Source organism: Leiobunum rupestre, chromosome 3 (assembly GCF_980474605.1).
Source record: "Leiobunum rupestre chromosome 3, qqLeiRupe1.1.hap1, whole genome shotgun sequence".
Taxonomy (NCBI): Eukaryota; Metazoa; Arthropoda; class Arachnida; order Opiliones; family Sclerosomatidae; genus Leiobunum; species Leiobunum rupestre.
The window spans coordinates 2,837,723-2,857,142 of NC_143386.1; the positions used below are offsets into that span (position 1 = coordinate 2,837,723).

The 19,420-nt window shown below is 37.6% G+C and overlaps 1 protein-coding gene across 1 annotated transcript; it reads left to right on the plus strand.

The window, feature by feature from the left end:
* Positions 1-4,518: 4,518 nt before the first annotated feature.
* On the plus strand, positions 4,519-17,663 carry LOC149949103 (uncharacterized protein F54H12.2-like). The gene is made up of 4 exons (XM_090169346.1): positions 4,519-5,416; positions 15,211-15,240; positions 15,291-15,443; positions 17,653-17,663. The coding sequence occupies exons 1-4, from the start codon at positions 4,519-4,521 to the stop codon at positions 17,661-17,663; spliced, it is 1,092 nt and encodes a 363-aa protein (XP_090025472.1).
* Positions 17,664-19,420: the final 1,757 nt, after the last annotated feature.

Consider the following 19,420-nt stretch of genomic DNA (forward strand, 5'->3'; position numbering starts at 1 on the left):
TAGGAAAATAAACAAATTAATTGTTGTATTAAATATTTTCAATGCAAAAATCTGTTATTGGTTTTTATTCATACAGGGCTTAACAATGGATATTTTCAAAATGATATTTACATATATATTCCTCTCCAATTTTTTTTAAAGAACTATATTTGGGACAATTTTTGTCCTCCAAGTTTACAGCATTTTGTGTTAAAAGTTTGGAGAAAATCATACCTTTCTCCAAACTTTTTGTGTAAAATAGTGTTGATTTGGTGAAAATGACTGCCATTACATCTGATAAATCGTTGAATTCAATCTCCTCATCATCCCAATGCAGGTTGCAAATATTACGGGCGATCCACGCATTGGTTCACTTAACCTTGGCACCCAAATCCCTGAGTAGTTATGTGCCCTCTTCCTAGCCAAAAGGGGGCGTGGCTACCGCGTCCCCAGCTGCGTGACGGGGGGGAATGAAGCGGGGAATCGCGATTCCGCCCCCCCCCTCGGGCGCGTGTCACGCGCGCGTGACCTGAATAATTAATGAGATTAACAGGTGTTAATTAGTTGACCTGTCAATCAAGTAGGTAAGCAAGTGTTTTAAAAAGGGTGAATATTAATGAGCGTGGTATTGTTTAACTAGGTGGATTACCGTTATGGGTCATTGACCTGTTAGATAGTAACATGTGTTTAGGATCATCAAGTAGTTATATTATATGTTTGAATATTAATTTTTGGCGGGAAAGTGTAAGCGTCGCGTGTATAAAAATCAACAAGTGGTTAAACGCTTTAGGTTTATTAATGTACACTTATGTTTGACATGAATATTAATATATGGCTTAAGTTTGTACCTTTATAATTAACCGTTAGGGTTCATGACCTGGTAGCTATATGGTTGTTAAAGTTTTGGCGCGAATTTAACATGTGTTCTGAAGACCGTTAGAAATTGTAAGCGTCGATTAACAAGTGTTTAAACTCTTTAGGTTTATTATATGTTTGAATATTAATTTTTGGCGGGAAAGTGTAAGCGTCGATCAACAAGTGGTTAAACAAAAATAGTTAAAAAGGTGTATTGAATATTTTCGATTTGACCAACACCGAACCATAAATCTCTAAGTATAAGACTTCTTCAGGTGTCCAGAGTCCAGGATCAGCAGTGTCCAAATATTTAGTTGCTGAAACTCTTTTGGACCTTCATCCTCTAATTCGAAATTTAAGACTTCTTCAGATGTCCAGAGTCCAGGATTATCAGTGTCCAAATATTTAGTTGCTGAAACTCTTTTGACTCCCATAGAACTCGTATTGAATTCATTATACCAGATGGCCATTATTCCTATTATACAAAGCATAAAGTTTACGATAAATAACTTAACATTTTATATTGACATTTCGAATTTACCGCGCCTCCACGAAAATCCCTACTTTCCAAGCGCACTAGCGCCATCTATTGTACTAAATCACTACCATAAAAATATATTTTTGGGCTGTTAAAAATATATAAAATAAATATCAGTCTAATTTGTTTAATATATACCAATATTCATAACACTTTATAATTAATATAATATAACATTTAACCTAACCGATAATTTTAAGCAACTCGCCTCCTGAAAAATTGCCAAAATCTCTCCTTTCCAAGCCCACTAGCGCCATCTATGTATTACGTTGCAAGATTACCATAAAAATATATTTTCGAACAAAAACGTTTTTAAATATATAGCATAAATATCAGGCTAATTTGTTTATTATATATCAATATTAATAACACTTTATAAATTACTAAATTTTTATATATAATATTTAAGTTAGATGGCGCCACTTTCTTCACCCAGCATCTTCACCCAGCATCTTAAGCAACGCGGTCGAAATAGCCATTCTCCAAAAGAAAGTTAAGCCAGAAGTATTGTGTAGATAATGTTTTAAGTTTTGAACGTTTTAAATAGGGTTTCGGGCACTCTAGTTATTGCTAATGGGAACTAAATTGTGCTAAGTATCTAACCGCGTAACTTTTAACATTTTTTTTAGATTTCTAGGAATTATATTGGCCGCATACTTTCCAGGTAAAATTTTAGGCTTAAAAATGAACATTTTTTAAAATATTTTAACGTTCTAGGATGTACGCCATTACTAACGGCCATTGGTGAAACTCAACGAACAGTAACGGACTCATCATTGTCATTTGACAAGGTAAAAAACTATAATTTTGAGCTAGTATTTTGTTTTGGGTCGTATATATATATATATATATATATATATATATATATATATATATATATATATATATATATTGTATTATTCAATTTAAATAAGGTGTATGATAGAAAGATTTATGGGAGGTCGGGGGGGTTAAACTGGGTACGAGGCCCCGTCAAAAAGTTTCTCCAGCGCCACCAAGTGAGGCGTTTTAGAACGTATGTCGGGGAAACATTAAGTTGTTTTAAGACTAGCTTAACACACATTTTTTGGTGGAATATTTTACAATAATTTGAATGCTATTATAAGTATATTACCATGTCGAGAGAGATCCCAGCTACTAGTAGATTGTTGATTTTTCATAAGGAACGTAAGACTTTTTATCAGAAACATTAACGAATTGTGAGAAAACATGGAAAAAATCCCGTCCTTTTATATCGGTAAATCCAGGAAAAACTGGAAATCAGAATCAGGTTATCGATAACTAGAGGTGAATAGCCCTATAAATTAGAAAGGAATGTCATAGTATATAACCAGTTGTTAATATCGTATCTAATTAAAGTTTACGTGGTGGTTCAGACTAGTGGCCATATTATTTTTGCAATGGACGATCTATTTTTAACATTACCGAGTAACGCTTCGAGCGATTTATACCCGGAAAATACAGCGTCTACTTATAAAGTAAATTTAGGACGACCTTTAAATGTACCTTCAAATTTTGAAGTTGGAATTAGCGAAATTATATTACCGCCAACATGGGAAAATATTACAGAAAAAAACCGGTCATTTTTAGCAGTTTCCACGACAACCGTTAAAAACGTGCAACCGTTTACATACTTTAAAATATCAGTGAAAGTGGGTAAAATTGAAGCGGAGAAAGACCAGAATGGAAATATCCTTCGATATAGTGTCGTGCGCAAACTTATTGCAGCGCTTAATGAAAGTTTAAAAGAATTTGGGCTTGATAATGAAATTAAAATTGAACTCCACACAAAACCAAACGGGCTCTGTTGGAATTTGATAACCACCAATAACTACCATATTAGAATTCCCAATGGACCAATTAAAGAGCTTCTCGATTTTGAACCTAACATAAATCCATATCGGAAAGACGGATTTCATATTGGGTCATATTTTTGTACGAAACCTTTTGCTGGTTATATAAAGTCCTTATCGTTAAATAACTTTAATTACATTGAAATTAGAAGTGATAATGTACAAGACGCCGCGTTTAGAGTCGAAACTCGAATTGATTATCAAATACCGACTGGTGCTTACTCGAGTGTCCAAGACATTTTAGACGCAATGATGTTAACCTTGGATGAGGAAATAAGGGATAAATTTCAATTAACCATTAACCATAATGGATCCGTTCACATTGGAGCCGCGGCGGGGTTTGCAATTATATTTCATTCATCTGAGAAAGGTCTCGGTGAAATGCTAGGCTTTACGCGCTTTAGTGAACTCTTGGCCAATACAGATAGTCTCTACGCTGCTGATTTATCAATGGGAGCCAGAACACTATATATATATTCAAATTTAATATACCCTCAATATGTAGGCGATACGTTTGCCCCTTTGATGAAAATAATACCGCTAGCTGGAAATGATAAGCCGTTTGAAAAATCTATTATTTTTGACAAAATTGATTACTATCCTTTGAGAACAAATAATACAGAAATAGTTGACATTGACATGAAAACGGATTTTGGCGAAACAATAGCCTTTATAAACGGAAAAAGTGTCATTAGACTTCATTTGAGACGAAATGGCCGACAGTGAAAGTTATTTCAAATATTACCGCGAACAATATGGTGGCGGACCATTTTTTGCCGGACCTGTTTATCAACGGGGAAGAGGCGTGGGCGGAATTTTTAAAAAGCTGATAAAATATATAACACCCATTATCAAACCCGTGACCAATGAGGCTTTTGGAGTAGGCAAGAGATGGTGGCAAGATTTAAAACAAGGACATGACCCTAAAGAAACGTTAAAGAACAATTTAAGAATCGCCGGTAGCAATTTATTACATAAAGCGGCTGATCGATTAACGAGAAATCAGTCTGGCAGCGGCTGCCGTAAACGACGAACGGGCCCCATTAGGAAACGAAAAAAAGTGTCCAAACGGAGAGTTACAAAAAGAACCAAACTTGACTTTTTAGGATAATAATGGCGGTTTACGAGGGAATGCTAAGTCAGCTTGATATTTTTCAACGCCCATTGGTCAATACTAATGTAATTACCACAACGGAAATAAGATATTTACCAACAAACAATTTATCGGACAATGGCCCTCTGGAATTTTTTATTCCCGCGTCGGAAGATTTATATATGGATTTATCAAAAACTATGTTAAAATTGAAACTGAGACTTTTACATAACGATGGATCGAATGTCCCAGCCGTTGAAACAAAAGTGGCACCAACGAATAATCTTATAGGGTCGCTTTTTAGTCAATGCGATTGTTATCTCGGGGATACTTCTACCCAGTCCGCGAACAACTGCTACGCTTACAGTTCCTACATTGAAAAATTAGTCAACTATGGAGAAGATGCAAAAAATTCGCAGCTCCAAAACGGAATGTTTTATATGGAGTCTACGACCAAGCCTTCGGAGATGTGGTTAGATACGTTCAAGTCAGAGTCCAACGGGGCCCTGAAGCGAGGCTCAAGATCAAAAGAATCGCAATCCTTTGAAATAATGGGGCCTTTGTCTGTTGATATTTGCAAAATTAATAAGTTTATGTTAAACCAAGTTCCGGTACGATTTCGTTTAGTTAGAAGCCCGCGCCTAACTACCGTCATGTCTATGGAAGCAGGCAAGGATTATAAACTAGTTATAGACCAAGCGTACTTGTACGTGACAAAAGTTAAAGTTAATCCTTCAATCGTATTGGCGCATGCAAAAATGCTAGAATCAGATATTCCAGCTATCTTTCCCTTAACGCAAACGATTGTTAAAAATTTTAGCGTAGCGAGAGGCCTAACGAGTATAAACCGCGATAACATCATTTTAGGTAGATTACCGAAACGAGCTATTGTGGTTTTTGTCAAGGAAGATGCGTTTATCGGGTCATTGAATAGTAATAGTTTACAATTTGAACATTTAAACGTGACCGGTTTGTCCCTCTCGGTGGGTCCTGATCGTTATCCTCCCGATGGGTTCCAAATGGACTACGACGAAGGGAATTATTGTTTACCTTATCAGAGTCTATTTTCCGCGATGGGGATCGATGGGGCCGACCGTGGTAATTTCATAAGTTTTAAAAATTTTAAATCCGGGTATAACATGTATCTATTCGATCTAACAAGCGACAACAATGCTAGTGGGGATTATATGTCTCTTAGAAAGGACGGTAGTTTACGACTCGATGTGCAATTTAAAAACGCATTAACACATAATGTGACATGTATAATGTATTTTGAATTCGATAATGAGATTTTGATAACACGCGATCGCAAAGTAATTTATAACGCCGAATAAAACCCATTTAAAGCACTTTACCTTAAGCGGTTTAACAGTTCCTCGCTTGCAATCGTTCAACCATGTCACGCTCTCATTATCTCTCCGATAAACTGGAAATTTTTCTTTCAAATGACATTCCGGGTACCGATCTTAAAATTAAACGCCAAGGGCATAGAAAATACGTTTCATTTAATCTTAACGTTTGGGAAAACTTATGGACATTTTCCGATGAAATTGACACATTCTTTGACTTGACAAAACCCCCAACCCGATTTCATAGTTGGCTAACCGATTACGTAAAACTCGAAGGATTTATATGTCAAAGAGGTAAATTTATTGATTTGCGTTCGCACGTCCGCGGAGCTAATGACAAGTATAATGTCTTGTACTCGACTTCAAACGGTTTTGCAATGTGTAAAACAAGCTGGGAGCGGTTAAAAATTATTCGCTTAAGTCTTAATACGGAAATTCAGGAGAGAAAAAACTGTTACCAGTGTATGAAGAAATGTATTAAAGACGAATTAACCGAGATTCTAATGTCGTTAACGGGATCCTGTGAAAATACAGCATGTCACTTTCAATTGGCTCATGACATTACGTGCCTTCCCGTAGCTTCGCATTGGTCTGAAAGGCTTGAGGCTAATGTGAAAAGAGCTCTTCCTCTGGTCAATTATCAAAAGACTCTAAATAATTTTAACGAAAACTACCCACATTGTTCTTTAAACATACATAATTTATTTCATGCAATGGTTAACGATGTAAATGAAATTATTACAGAATTTTTGTTTTAATAAAGAGTATAAATTTAAGAATATGGTTTGTTTAATTTTTATTACAAGTTAAAAGGTCAAAGCGCGCGGCCATGAATAAAACCATAGAGAAAGTCTATTACGATCCTGAAAATCCAGGGGGATTAGGTGGTGTCAAGCGATTAGAAAAAAGTTTGCCCTTAATTCCAAAGACCAAAATTAAAAAATGGTTGTTAACGCAAGACCCCTATACGTTGCATAGAGACCGAAAGCTTAAATTTGCTCGTACACCAACATATGTGACGTCACTGAATGAAATTCATCAAATGGATTTAATAGTTTTGGACGAGTTGAAACCGGATTATAATTATATTTTAGTTAACATTGACGTTTTATCGCGCTTTTTATCCGCGTTACCTTTGAAAACAAAGAGCGGGAAAGACGTTCTACAGGCGCTAAAAAAAATTCACAAAGTTAATAAACCCATGAAAATTAATACGGATCAAGGAAAGGAATTTCTTAATAAGACCGTACAGGATTATTTAAAAAAGAACGATATAAAACATTTTGTAAGTTACGGGGACATAAAATGCGGAATCGTAGAACGCGCCAATAGAACTCTCGAGAACAAAATATATCGTTTAATTACTAAAACTAAGAAACCAAATTTCATTAAGGATTTACCGAAAATTGTTAGATCGTATAATAACAGTGTACACAGGTCGACCGGGTTCAAACCGTGTGAAGTAACGGTTGATAATGAGCATTTAGTTTGGAAAAATCTTTACGGTAAAAAATCAATTAGGGAAAAAGCCAAATTCAAAGTCGGTGAACGTGTTCGATTAACAAAAGCCCCGAAAGCGTTTACTAAAGGCTACAAGGGATACTGGTCGAAGGAAGTGTTTACTATTAAGAGAGTGATTAATAGACCTCGTCCTGTTTACGTCATACAAGATCAAAATAATCAAGTCATCTTGGGTTCATTCTATCCCGAAGAACTACAAAAGATTCTATCATGAATACTAATCAGCTTGATGAATTTTTGAAATGTGATTATAGAACGCGCCCATTTTACATTGGTACATTTTCCAAAGACGCGATTCCCAAAAAAGCGCCGAAACAGAAAACGTATTGTTTTATTATAAATACGGACGATTCGACGGAACCAGGTTCTCATTGGGTCGCTGTGTTTATTGAATCGGGAAAGGGAGAATTTTTCTGTTCGTTTGGAAATTCACCTGTTACGTACAATTTTAACTTGGGTCATTTAGCTAAAAAGTGGGTATATAATAAAAATATTATCCAACCGATTGACTCGGAAACATGCGGTGCTCATTGTTTATTTTATATCGTATGTAAATGTTCGGGGTATACTTATAGAGAAATATTAGATATGTATAATGATACTCTATATATCAATGACATAATCTCGTTATGGAATATGTGTCTGCATTTAATGAATCACGAAAATAAATATTGTAATCAATAAATTTTTATTGTATCAATTTTTCCATTTTTTAAGAGGGCTTAATGCGCGGCGTCTGTTTTTAGGTGTCGGATAAGGTTTGCGAACATTTAGTCTCCTCTTCACGTGCTTTTCATTCGTTTGCAAATCTTTATCCGAAAATGGTAGAGACACAGCCTCCGATAAATTCTCCACGCTTTCAGCCGATGGCCTATACGTTACGTCGCTGTCTCGTGTAGTACCCGTCGCGCCTTCAGACGTATTGAAGAGGTTCCTTATGTTACTGGTACTTTCGGAACGGCGTGGTGTACTACTTGAAAGAGGATCAAACTCGCGGCGGAGTGCTTCGTGGACGGCTTCGGGAATATTCGGTGTTGACTCCGCTATCAAATGATCCGGTAGAAACGCCGGGACTGGGGGAGTAGGTCGAAGAGGGGGTCTCGGTTCCGCGTGTAGATAAACGGGAATCGGATCGGGAGAAATCAACGTAGTACTGGGTGAAACGGGGGAACCGCGAGAGACATTTCTCGGAGAATTTGTTGGTGTAGCTACGGGTCGTATCATCTGCGCCGGTGCGAGAAGAGGGGCCACGGGCCGTATAATCTGCGCCGGTGCGAGAAGAGGAGCTAACGTATTCGATGGAGGAGGCATCGCTGGGGGCTCTAAACGAACGGCGGGGACTCCTTGAAATTCTTTAATTTTAAAGTACCTTTGAAGCATAGTTAAATACTCTCGTAACGTATCCTCCTCACTCCCTACTTTAATCGGTTTATTTATGATACTTTTCATTTGATTTTGAATAATGTCTATTAATTTGGCCGTATCGCTAAAATAGCTATCAGCGGGGACTAAAACGAATTTTTTCATCGATTAATAATACGGTTAAGAACCACGGGAATTAATGAACCGAGAATTGCACCCCAGAATCCGCCTCGCTGAGATATTAGAATTTTTCGACGGTTTAAGTCGGTTAAATTTTTACGAGCAAGTTTTCTGATGCACGCTTTATAGCGCTGTAATATTTTTTTCCTATTTGCGCCTACAGGTAGCGCCCCCCGGGTAATATTAAGACAAATATTAGAAATAGAGTTTAATTGTTCGGGACTAGCGTTTTTAATTAAAAATTTGCGCTGACTGGGGGAAGCTTTTTTAATGAGCGTTAAATAAGGTTTATGTTCCCGTATCGCTCGTGGCCAAGTCATCTTACGTAATGAAACAATTTTATAAATACATTCAAATTTATTCAAAAAACACAAAGAATTTATACAATGAAAACATTTTCACATATTTTTTATAGAATATATTTAACAGAATAAATTTTTTTTTAAACATTATTTTTAAACCCGTCACCATTACTCTAGAAAAGTTATCATTGGGCCCTCTTCAAATAAGCAATTTGTTCGCACTTTGAAATGTTCTGGTGTTTCTTGATTTAAATCTAAAACAATATTAGAATAGGGTCGAGAAGCAGTTACATTATTGTACACAGTACTTAGAAAATTTGGGTTATTAGGAAATACTTGTCGACTGAGACATTTAATCTGACTAGGATCACGCGGACTCTTAAATAGAACAATGTACGATGAGTTCAAGCTAATATCGCGAGCCGCTCGACCTTGACCAAAAACATTTTGGGTTAAGAATAATATAGTTAAATTTAAGTGGTGACTACCAACACGAAATAATTCCGAAACGTACGCGTTATTTAAACAACTTTGAGAGAGATCGTCGAGAACGAGCAAGTTATTTATAGAACTATCAAATATTTCTTCCGGTTTCTCACTTAATAAACCCTGATGAAACTCGATATCAGGTATAATTTTTTTAAGCTCATTGAATTTTTCCGACCAAATATTATAACAATAAATGATTCGCTCGGGAGGTTTCTCGAACAGCGTGTGTCGATTTTTTAAAAGCCGAAAAGTCCAAACTGTTTTTCCGCATCGACTCGGTCCACTGATGAGGAACGTGGTCGGCGATTTAAACTTGAGCCGCGTTACTGACATTTTTGTAGCCGAAGGGAATACTGGTACCGTCGCTCTTGAAGATTCGCTTGTTAGACGTAAATCCAACGAGTTTTTCAGCTGGTTTTTGGAATAGCTGCCCCGTTTTTAAACGTTTCACGTTAAATGGGACTTCGACGCTGTATTTCAATTGTTGGTTGCGTGTAGCGAGGTCCTTCAAAGCTTCAAAGTTGACAATTGACTGATTTTTTTTAGTCAATGTAATGCCCTTAAGTTTAGTGACAATCTTTCCAGATTCGAATAAAATTGAATAAGCTTTACATCCCAAGGAAACAAAGGCTTTTATATTTTCATTGGGATACTGGTCAGCTAATGTACCTAGGGTAGTCCCTAGCGGAATATTTAAGTCTTTACTCATATAAAGAAAAGCAGAATCAGTATCGACGTAATTTAAATTAGAACCAATTTGAGCCATTAATTTGTATAATTTAATACGGCCGTAACTGGCTACAAACGCGCCTATCGTTGGTGACCCTTTCCGATAAGTTGGAACGTAGTCTTCCCGAAAACGAGTGGTGACTAAGGCTATATCATCGTCTAGTAGTTTAAAATCCGTTAATTCTTTGGTTTTATCGGCCAAAATTTCGACTAATTCCTTATAAGAATTAATAAAAACACTTTGGCCTCGATTTAAATTAATGGAATTTTTGCCCCACAGACTGTTTAGACTAAGTTTGCCGATAGCTTTTAAAGCGGGATTATCGGTTATATCGTCTAAATTTAAATCTAACCCGTCAATTTCATTAAAGTCTCGTAAATAATTAAGTTTTTGTTCTAATGTAATTATGTCTTTTGGATACGACGAATTTTGAACTTTGATTTTGTAAAAAAGCCGAATATAGTCATCGAATAGAGGACAATCTTTATCAAATGTCTCTCGGTAATGATGTACTTCGTGAATTGTAATAATTTTGTAACCGTACTCTATCGCTAGATAAAACTCGGGAGTCGTCCACACGTCGGTTATGCTACGCTCTCGATCAGTATGGGTACATTCGAAACATTGTTCAGCTGCACATTTGTAGCAGAGAGTATAATAAATTTTACTATTAATTTTAGCTGAGAGAATTGGGAGGTTTAAATTGGTAGGTGGCAGCACCGTAGCTTTAATCAGACCAAAATAAGCGTTAACGGAAAAATTAAAGTTACAAGTTATAATTTCGGGGCTTGATTTGGGATATTTATAGGAACTCATCTGGACCGACGGATACATGCTATTGAAATCCACAACTTTGATTGGTCGATCGGGAGTGGCTTCGGCGTAAATTACAAAGTTTTCGACCCTCCCCCCACGAATGGCGTCTCTCGCTCCTATCGGTTTGGTAAAGGGTAGGGATTCGCAAAAACTCGCAATTGCTGGGTCTTCTACTAACTGATCATACTCGTGTTCCCATATACTAATAAACTGTGCATTAGGCCTTTCCTTTTTTAAAAAATTTTCGCGGTCGAGGGTTTTGAGATAAATATTTAAATTATAAACTTTTAACTGTTTATCGTAAGCCTGGTGGTCAGTGTGCAGTGGGCATTTATGGTAATGGCAGCCGTAAAATTCGGCAATTATTTCGGGCGAGGAACAATAACCGTCTAATCGATAGGGGTAAATGACATGTTCTCCACCTAGCGATCGCGCCGTTTGAAATTTCACGTTGAGTTTTTTTTCCAAATAAGCTAACCATTTTAGGGCCTTGACACTATGCCGTTTCCTATAACCCGTCCCCGGAACAATCGCGATAGTGTTTGGTTCGACAAATCTACTAAGGAATAAATTTGTGACGGCTCCCGGCAACGTTATGGCGTTTGACCCTAACAAATCAAAATCGACTGTTTTTAAAAATAAATTTCTAAAACTATCGAATCCTTTCTGTAAAAGTTTAACGTCATCGATCGCGTATTCGGTTAAAACTTTATTTAGATCAAAAACGACGTAACGCTGGGAGTCGTACCATTGATTAAATTCCACGATTTCCTCGTCCGTAAATTTGTCGATACCAAAATATTCTTTCTCGGGGAGGACGCCGATGTAATCTAAATTGTTTTCCGTAGCGAATGAATAACAAAAATAACCTTTCTTTTGGACAATCTTAAAAGTTTTCGAGAAATTTCGAAGGGCTGTAGGTAGGAACATGAAACTATCGATAAAGGCTATTTTAAATTGGGCGAGAAACATACCCAGGGCTTTGGAACCGGTATAAATTATCTCGGGTTTAATCTTTCGTTTTAATAGACCGTTAAGAATAAGCAACGTATCGAAACCACTCCCGAAATGGCTAATTAATATGACGTTTTCAAAGACCGGCCTCGTAACCGTATCTCTTTTCCGACCATTAACTGTCACCTGGCATGCTAATAAATAATCTAGGAAATTTTGAACGCAATCAAAGCCGTGAAATTTTCGGTAATCATAATTGGTCGAAAATGGCGCTTCTTGCATCGCGGAAATGATTAAAATTGGTCTAATTTTAGTGTCAGTCGTTATGGTTTCAAAATCAAAATAACATAGTCGTTTCTCATTCGATTTTATTTCTAATGGGCGGACGTGACACTCGTTTTTGGCATGCTCAATTTTGCAAAAAGCGCATTTGTTGTCGCAATTATGATTGCCTTCATAGTCTTTCCCGCAATTCAAGCACCGTTTTAAAACCTGACAGGTTCCTAGTTCTACGTGTTGGGAGAAACAATTTGTTCCGGCAAAATACCTATTACAGTCATGACAACGGGTAGCCTGTTCTAAACTAGGGTGGAATTCCGGACCGTGACACCGGCGGCATTTAAGATTGGGTCCGCAGTCGTGACTTTTTTTCTGTTTGATATTATGTAACAGGGTAAGACAAAATTTACAGAAAGATTTTACCCCAAACATGGCCGAATAAGATCGTACGACGTGGGTGTGGTCTTTAATTTTTAAGAGGAAAATTTGTTTTTCTTTGAAGGGTCCAATAAACACTTTATCGAAATTATCGTCCGCCGAGATTAATATAATTTGGTAGTCGGGTAATATATTTTGGAATCGGTTAATATCAATTATTTCTACGGGGCCTTCGGGAACCCCCGCTAGGGCGTGTAATTTTTTGGCTTCAATTTCTTGTTCGGGTTTTGTCCCGTTTCTAATTGTCTTTAAATCGTTTTGATTAAAACTAGCACCCAGTCCTAAACTTTTTAAATGCTGATAGTCGGCCAAAACTCTTCCCACCGCCAGGGCTCTCGTAAAACATAAATTGTCCGTATTTCTAATGGGAATAAATGTGTTACCTTGGTTGATATACTGATCTAAACATTCATAACTTCTTGTTCTAACGCTGCGAGGGGGTCCTCTCATAGGGGTATCTTGAAGAAATATTAGGTCGAATCTGAGGGGTGATTCTAAATAAATTGTCTTAACGGACTGCGCTACCTTTTCAATCCCCGTTAAAATTCTCTCAGCTGTCAACTCATTAATATTCATTAGTTGGAAATTTATCGGATCGTGCAGCTCATCGGAAATTACCACCACCCTGACGCGCGTGTAGCCTAAATTATCGGCCGTAATTCTATCTAATATTGATTGGAAAATACGGGTCAGTTGGTTACTGATATCCGCGTGGTTTAATTGGTCTAAATTTTTAAAATTACACTCGAATAGCATAGATTTACACCTATACTTTCGAGAAGAACTGGCAATGATTTTATCTATCGAGTAAAAATTTTTAGGGTTGAAACGGGTGCTAAGATCGAGGGCCATGGTGTTTTTAAAGTCCTGCGTAAATATTTAATACGGTTTGAATCGTTGTCGCGACGTCGTAAACTTCGCCGGAATTCTGCAAGTTTAATAGTTTTTCGTAGTGACGTCCACGGTTCTTGTAAACTAGAACTTCACCTCGCCGACCCGCTAGAATTTCAACCTTCTCGTTTCTTAGTTGAAAATCACCTTCTTCATAAACTATCTGTTCTAGATACTCTTTTAACTCATACGCCGAATCTAGTTTGACGCAAACGCCGTCTTTCGTCGCGGTTGGCCGATCGCTATTTTTGACGTAACGCCTTATATCTAAATACAAGTTATTTTTGAAACTTGCAATTTTTATCCCGAAATTTTTATGGCGGGAAAACTCTACGACTATATCCGTCCAGCCGTCGTCTACTGGCTTAGATGGACCGGCTTGAGATGGACCGGCTTGAGATGGACCCGGTTGAGATGGACCTGGCTTGGATAGGGTGCTTTTGGGTGGCGCATCAACTGGTTTGAATGGCGATTGTTTCGAAGGGCTATCGAGTACCTCGTGGCATGTTAAATCTATGATATCGGGTTGATTCTTCGGGATGTCTACTTCGAAACGAGTTTTCTTAATATTTACTTTATTTCCGAAATCTAATCGACGACGGACCTTATTGACCTGGGAGCAGGGAGGTGTTTCGGATTGGTTCTAAAAATTAAACTAAATTAAATGGTATAAAAAATAGACTGAATTAATAAACTATTACTTTGCGGTCAAAGTCCATCGTGCCAGAATAATTTCCTAACAATAAACGGTCATTTAAAAAAGGTAATTCCCCAAATTTTAAAATTTACTTACAATTTCTTCAAGTCGAATGCAAGTTGTGAAATAAATGCAAATAAAGCGCGTCCCTCTATTTATAGTCGCAAAACCCCCTAGCGGGACGCTTAGGAACTTCTATAACACATGCTAATTTATCTAACGCTTTTTATTAATGCATGCGTAATTTTTCGTAATAAACAAAAATCCCCTAGCGGGACGCTTAGGAACTTCTATAACACATGCTAATTTTCATAACGGTTTTAGGTACTCGTAATTTTTCGTAACGGTTTTTTTTATATCAACATGTGGTAAATAAACCCCTAGCGGGATACTTAGGAAACTCCATTTTCTAATGGTTTTGTAACAATTTTTTTTTTACGTACTCTATTAACGCAACGTTTTTTTTTATATCAACATGTGGTAAATAAACCCCTAGCGGGATGCTTAGGAAACTCCATTTTCTAATGGTTTTGTAACAATTTTTACGTACTCTATTAACGCAACGGTTTTTTAAAATAAATCAATGTTTTCTCGAGAAAAATTCCATACACGAACCTAACCTCGAGCTATAGTAAATCAAATATTTAGGTTAAGATTGCCGGGTATAAAAGGCGTGATTTTTTCATGTTTTATCACATTTCGTTCCTGAACTACAATGTAAGTTGTAAAACGTCTTAATACGAACCTTTTCAACAAAAATTTAAAAATTTAGGGCTTCCAACACTACAGCAGATTTCATTAAAGTAGTGAAGGGGAGAGGACGCGGAAGTAATGTACTTTTGATAATATACTGTAACAAGTAATTGATAATTATTAAATTATAGGAGAAAACGCGGACCTAGGACCAGTTCGAAGTAATTATTTTCTATTTTTTATTATACTTTTATAAAATTTCTAACAATAGGACCCGACACGCTGCCACCACCCTCCACGCCTTCGGACCCACCAACACCCGAGAACTCCCCAACGCCCTCGAACTCTCCCACGATTCCCTATCGGGAGATTTTGATCAACCCGTCATTGTCGGCGGAAATGCGAGTACTGGACTTGAGGAAAGGTAATTCGTTAAATATATTTTAATACGTATGAAATTATAATATGAATTTTTTCTAGCGCCGGGGATCAAAATCATCGTGGAAGGGGGTAATATATTCAACATGTTTTATTATATTAGCAACTAATTTATGTAATTTTAGGTGGCGCCCTTAAAATTTTAATTTAAATAAACTGTTTATATTTATTTTTGTCTCTTTCTTAATATACACGTTAGTTGTATTATATAAACCATTTTCATACAGATTGGTTAAAACGTACCATTCCTACTTGTTAATCGACGCTTACAATTTCTAACGGTCTTCAGAACACATGTTAAATTCGCGCCAAAACTTTAACAACCATATAGCTACCAGGTCATGAACCCTAACGGTTAATTATAAAGGTACAAACTTAAGCCATATATTAATATTCATGTCAAACATAAGTGTACATTAATAAACCTAAAGCGTTTAACCACTTGTTGATTTTTATACACACGACGCTTACACTTTCCCGCCAAAAATTAATATTCAAACATATAATATAACTACTTGATGATCCTAAACACATGTTACTATCTAACAGGTCAATGACCCATAACGGTAATCCACCTAGTTAAACAATACCACGCTCATTAATATGCACCCTTTTTAAAACACTTGCTTACCTACTTGATTGACAGGTCAACTAATTAACACCTGTTAATCTCATTAATTATTCAGGTCACGCGCGCGTGACACGCGCCCGAGGGGGGGGGGCGGAATCGCGATTCCCCGCTTCATTCCTCCCCGTCACGCAGCTGGGGACGCGGTAGCCACGCCCCCTTTTGGCTAGGAAGAGGGCACATAACTACTTCCCTGTAAGAGAACTGGGTTTTAAATTATAGACGGCTTTTTCCCCAATTTCCGTCAAGAGAAACGTTGTAGTATCCGTTCACACGGAGAAAATTCCCTTCAATTATACAAGGCATCTTCTAAAATAAATATTTTTAGTATGAAAATCTATTGAAAACATGTAAAAATTACTTACTAGGCTTTATTTTCAAGTTGTGATACGAGGTTAGCAGATGACGTTTTTGTCATCGCCTTATATACCAGTTTATTTCTTAAATGGGTATGACATCAATATCTTATCTTTCCTTTAAAAAAAACTACAACGAAATAACATATGTTGTTTTTCTACGGGTTATAACATACACCACAATCCCACCTCCAGCTCGTGTCCCAGCTCTCTCATTGTCCCTCTACTGGCGTACATCGTCAGACTTTTAATGGAGGCTTTCGACGCTTCGTCATGCCATTGACTAACCTACATGTTCATGGAACGTGGTGAACTGTATTTAATCGCACAAGACATTGCGGCGGACAAGCAAGTAGCGATGATATATTGGAACTATTATTTAGATCGTATTTTTAACAGGTTGAATCCTGCACCGCAAACCCCGACTGCGCCATTGCTCTCAAACCGGGATTTCCTAGTCGATTAGCCGTGCTCTTCATCCGTCAAGCGTCGAAGTAGCACCGAGCAAGACTTAACTTACGTTTGACGACAAAGGGTGTCGATTAGCCGTGCTTGTGACGATGTTTTCCGTGATGGCCGTCCATTGAGGCAGCTCGAAAGGCCACTTTCGTTACCGGGCTGACCGTGAATTCGTGAGTGACATTGGACGGTTTCTTTCGTCGCGAAGTGTCCGTCGCTACTTGGAATTTTGGGGGGCTTTGTCTCCTGAGCATGTTGTGTTCTGTCGTGGAGTGCTAACGAGTTCTTATGTCAGGCCCGGTATCCGCATTTGGTGAATCCAAAGGGTTTCTCGCCAGTGTCTTCTTTTGTAAACAATCAATCTGGTCTTTTGCGTGCAGGAGTAGCAGCACTGGTCTCATTCACATGGTTTCTCACCGGAATGCATACTTTAGTAAACAATCAAACTACTCTTATGGGCAGTTGTGTAGTTACACTGGTAACAAAAAAAGGTTTTTTTTCCGTTGTGTTTTTGTTGCGCACAGTGAAATGATAATTTCTGTTAGTGGTGTCGATGCACTCTGCGCACTGGAACATCACCTCTTCGCGGGTGCTCAATTGCCATTTTTCCGCCGTCAACATCTGTTGTGTTTGTTGTTAGATCAATAAAGCGTTGTTTAAAAATTGGCATTTAATAAAGAATGAATTATTTACATAACTATGAATATTTTAGTAATTGAGATGCGTTTAATAACTCCCTTTTATTATCACAGTGCAAGACTAACTTCCTCCTGCGTCCTCGCCAGTATATAAGAAACCACTTTTTAACTTGTGTACCTGGCGCCCTCGGTTGACAAATGTCTGAACTTATTTTGGTATATAACATAATACCTTCCCTCTTTTTTAATTTTTATTAAGAAATGAAAATAAAAAGAATATATTTAAAAGTAGTTCATAAGTTCATTAGGATCTTTGGTTTTCGTATTCTTGATGATTGCCGCACTGGCATCTGTGTGAGATCATGGGTTGACAAGGAAGGACTAATCACACTTTTTGGGGTCTCTGCGGACAATCCTGGTTGTGATTGTCTATTTACAGGGCTGCTCACCGTTGTCAGAATACTGCCATGTGGTGATATGTGTAGTGGTGGTCTAATCAGCGTTGAGGTTCCTTCCTCATTGGTAGTGTCATATTGGTCAGGTATTGTATAGTAGGCTGACGGTACATTGTTGCCACTGTTTGTCGGTTCGTGGTTGTCATGGTGCATTGGCACAACTTCACTACCGGAACTGAGCTGTCGTGGTCTCATTTGGTTAGCATGTCTTCGAATGATTCCATTGATAATTTGATTTCATACATCACATTACCAATATGTTTGGTAACTACACCGGGGAACCATTTAGTACCCGGCTGAAAATTTCTTGCAAAAACATTATCGCCTATAGCATATTTATTTTTGTCGTGTGGTTCTTCAGGTCTTGATTGAAGTCTCTTTGGGTGGAATAAATCTAACCTTGTTAAAATGTTTCGTCCCAACATTTTATCAGCTGGTGAATTTCCACTAGCACTGGGCGTTCTGCGATAATTTATGAGAAACTTGGAAACTTTAGTTATAAGCGGATCATTTTTATACTTCTCCAGCCCAAGTCCTAGTAGAGTTATCTCTTCAGATGTTTCACCAGACAACTTTTTCAAGGATGTTTTAACCGTACGTACAGAGCGTTCGGCTAGTCCGTTTGATACTGGGCTGAAGGGAGCTGTTGTTATATGGATAATACCATTCCTTTTGGTGAAGTTTTCAAATCGTTCACTTGTAAAAGAAGTCCCATTGTCCGTTACTAGAGTTGGGATAATTCCAAAGCGCGCCATATGACTGCGTAGTATATTGATTACAATTTCTGTCGTTGTAAGTTACAGCAACCTCCATCCACTTGGAAAAAGTATCAATTACCACCAGTATAAATTTTCCTTCTACCGGTCCAGCGAAATCGGCGTGCACTCGTTGCCATGGTGCATCTGGTGTAGGCCACGGTGAATGTGATTTTGCTGGCATAGGCGGATGTTGGTTTCAAACATTGCAGGTTTGAGATTTCAATTTTATGTCGTGGTCACTGTTTGGCCACCAAACAGTAGAGCGGGCTGAATTCTTCATTTGAACTATTCCCTGATGGGTACTATTCAGTTCGTCAAGTAAAGCTGGTCTTAGTTTTTCAGGAACAACCACTCTATTTCCAATTAACAAAATGTCATGTAATATAGTTAACTCAAGTCGTCTGCGATAAAATGTTTTAAGTAGTGCATTGTTACGTTGTAACAATGACCAACCGTTCTGTGTAAAGTCAATGACTTTCTGTAATTCAATGTCGTTTCTGGTTTCTTCAACCAATTTGCTGTAGGTAATTGGCCTTTTCATGAGAGATTCGAGTAATAGTGCATGATCTGTTGGAAGTGGTGGCTGAAAATCTTGAACCTGAAGCGGAAGTCTACTTAATGCATCAGCGTTGTTGTGGGTAGATCTCTTTTTGTAGGCTATTTCATAGT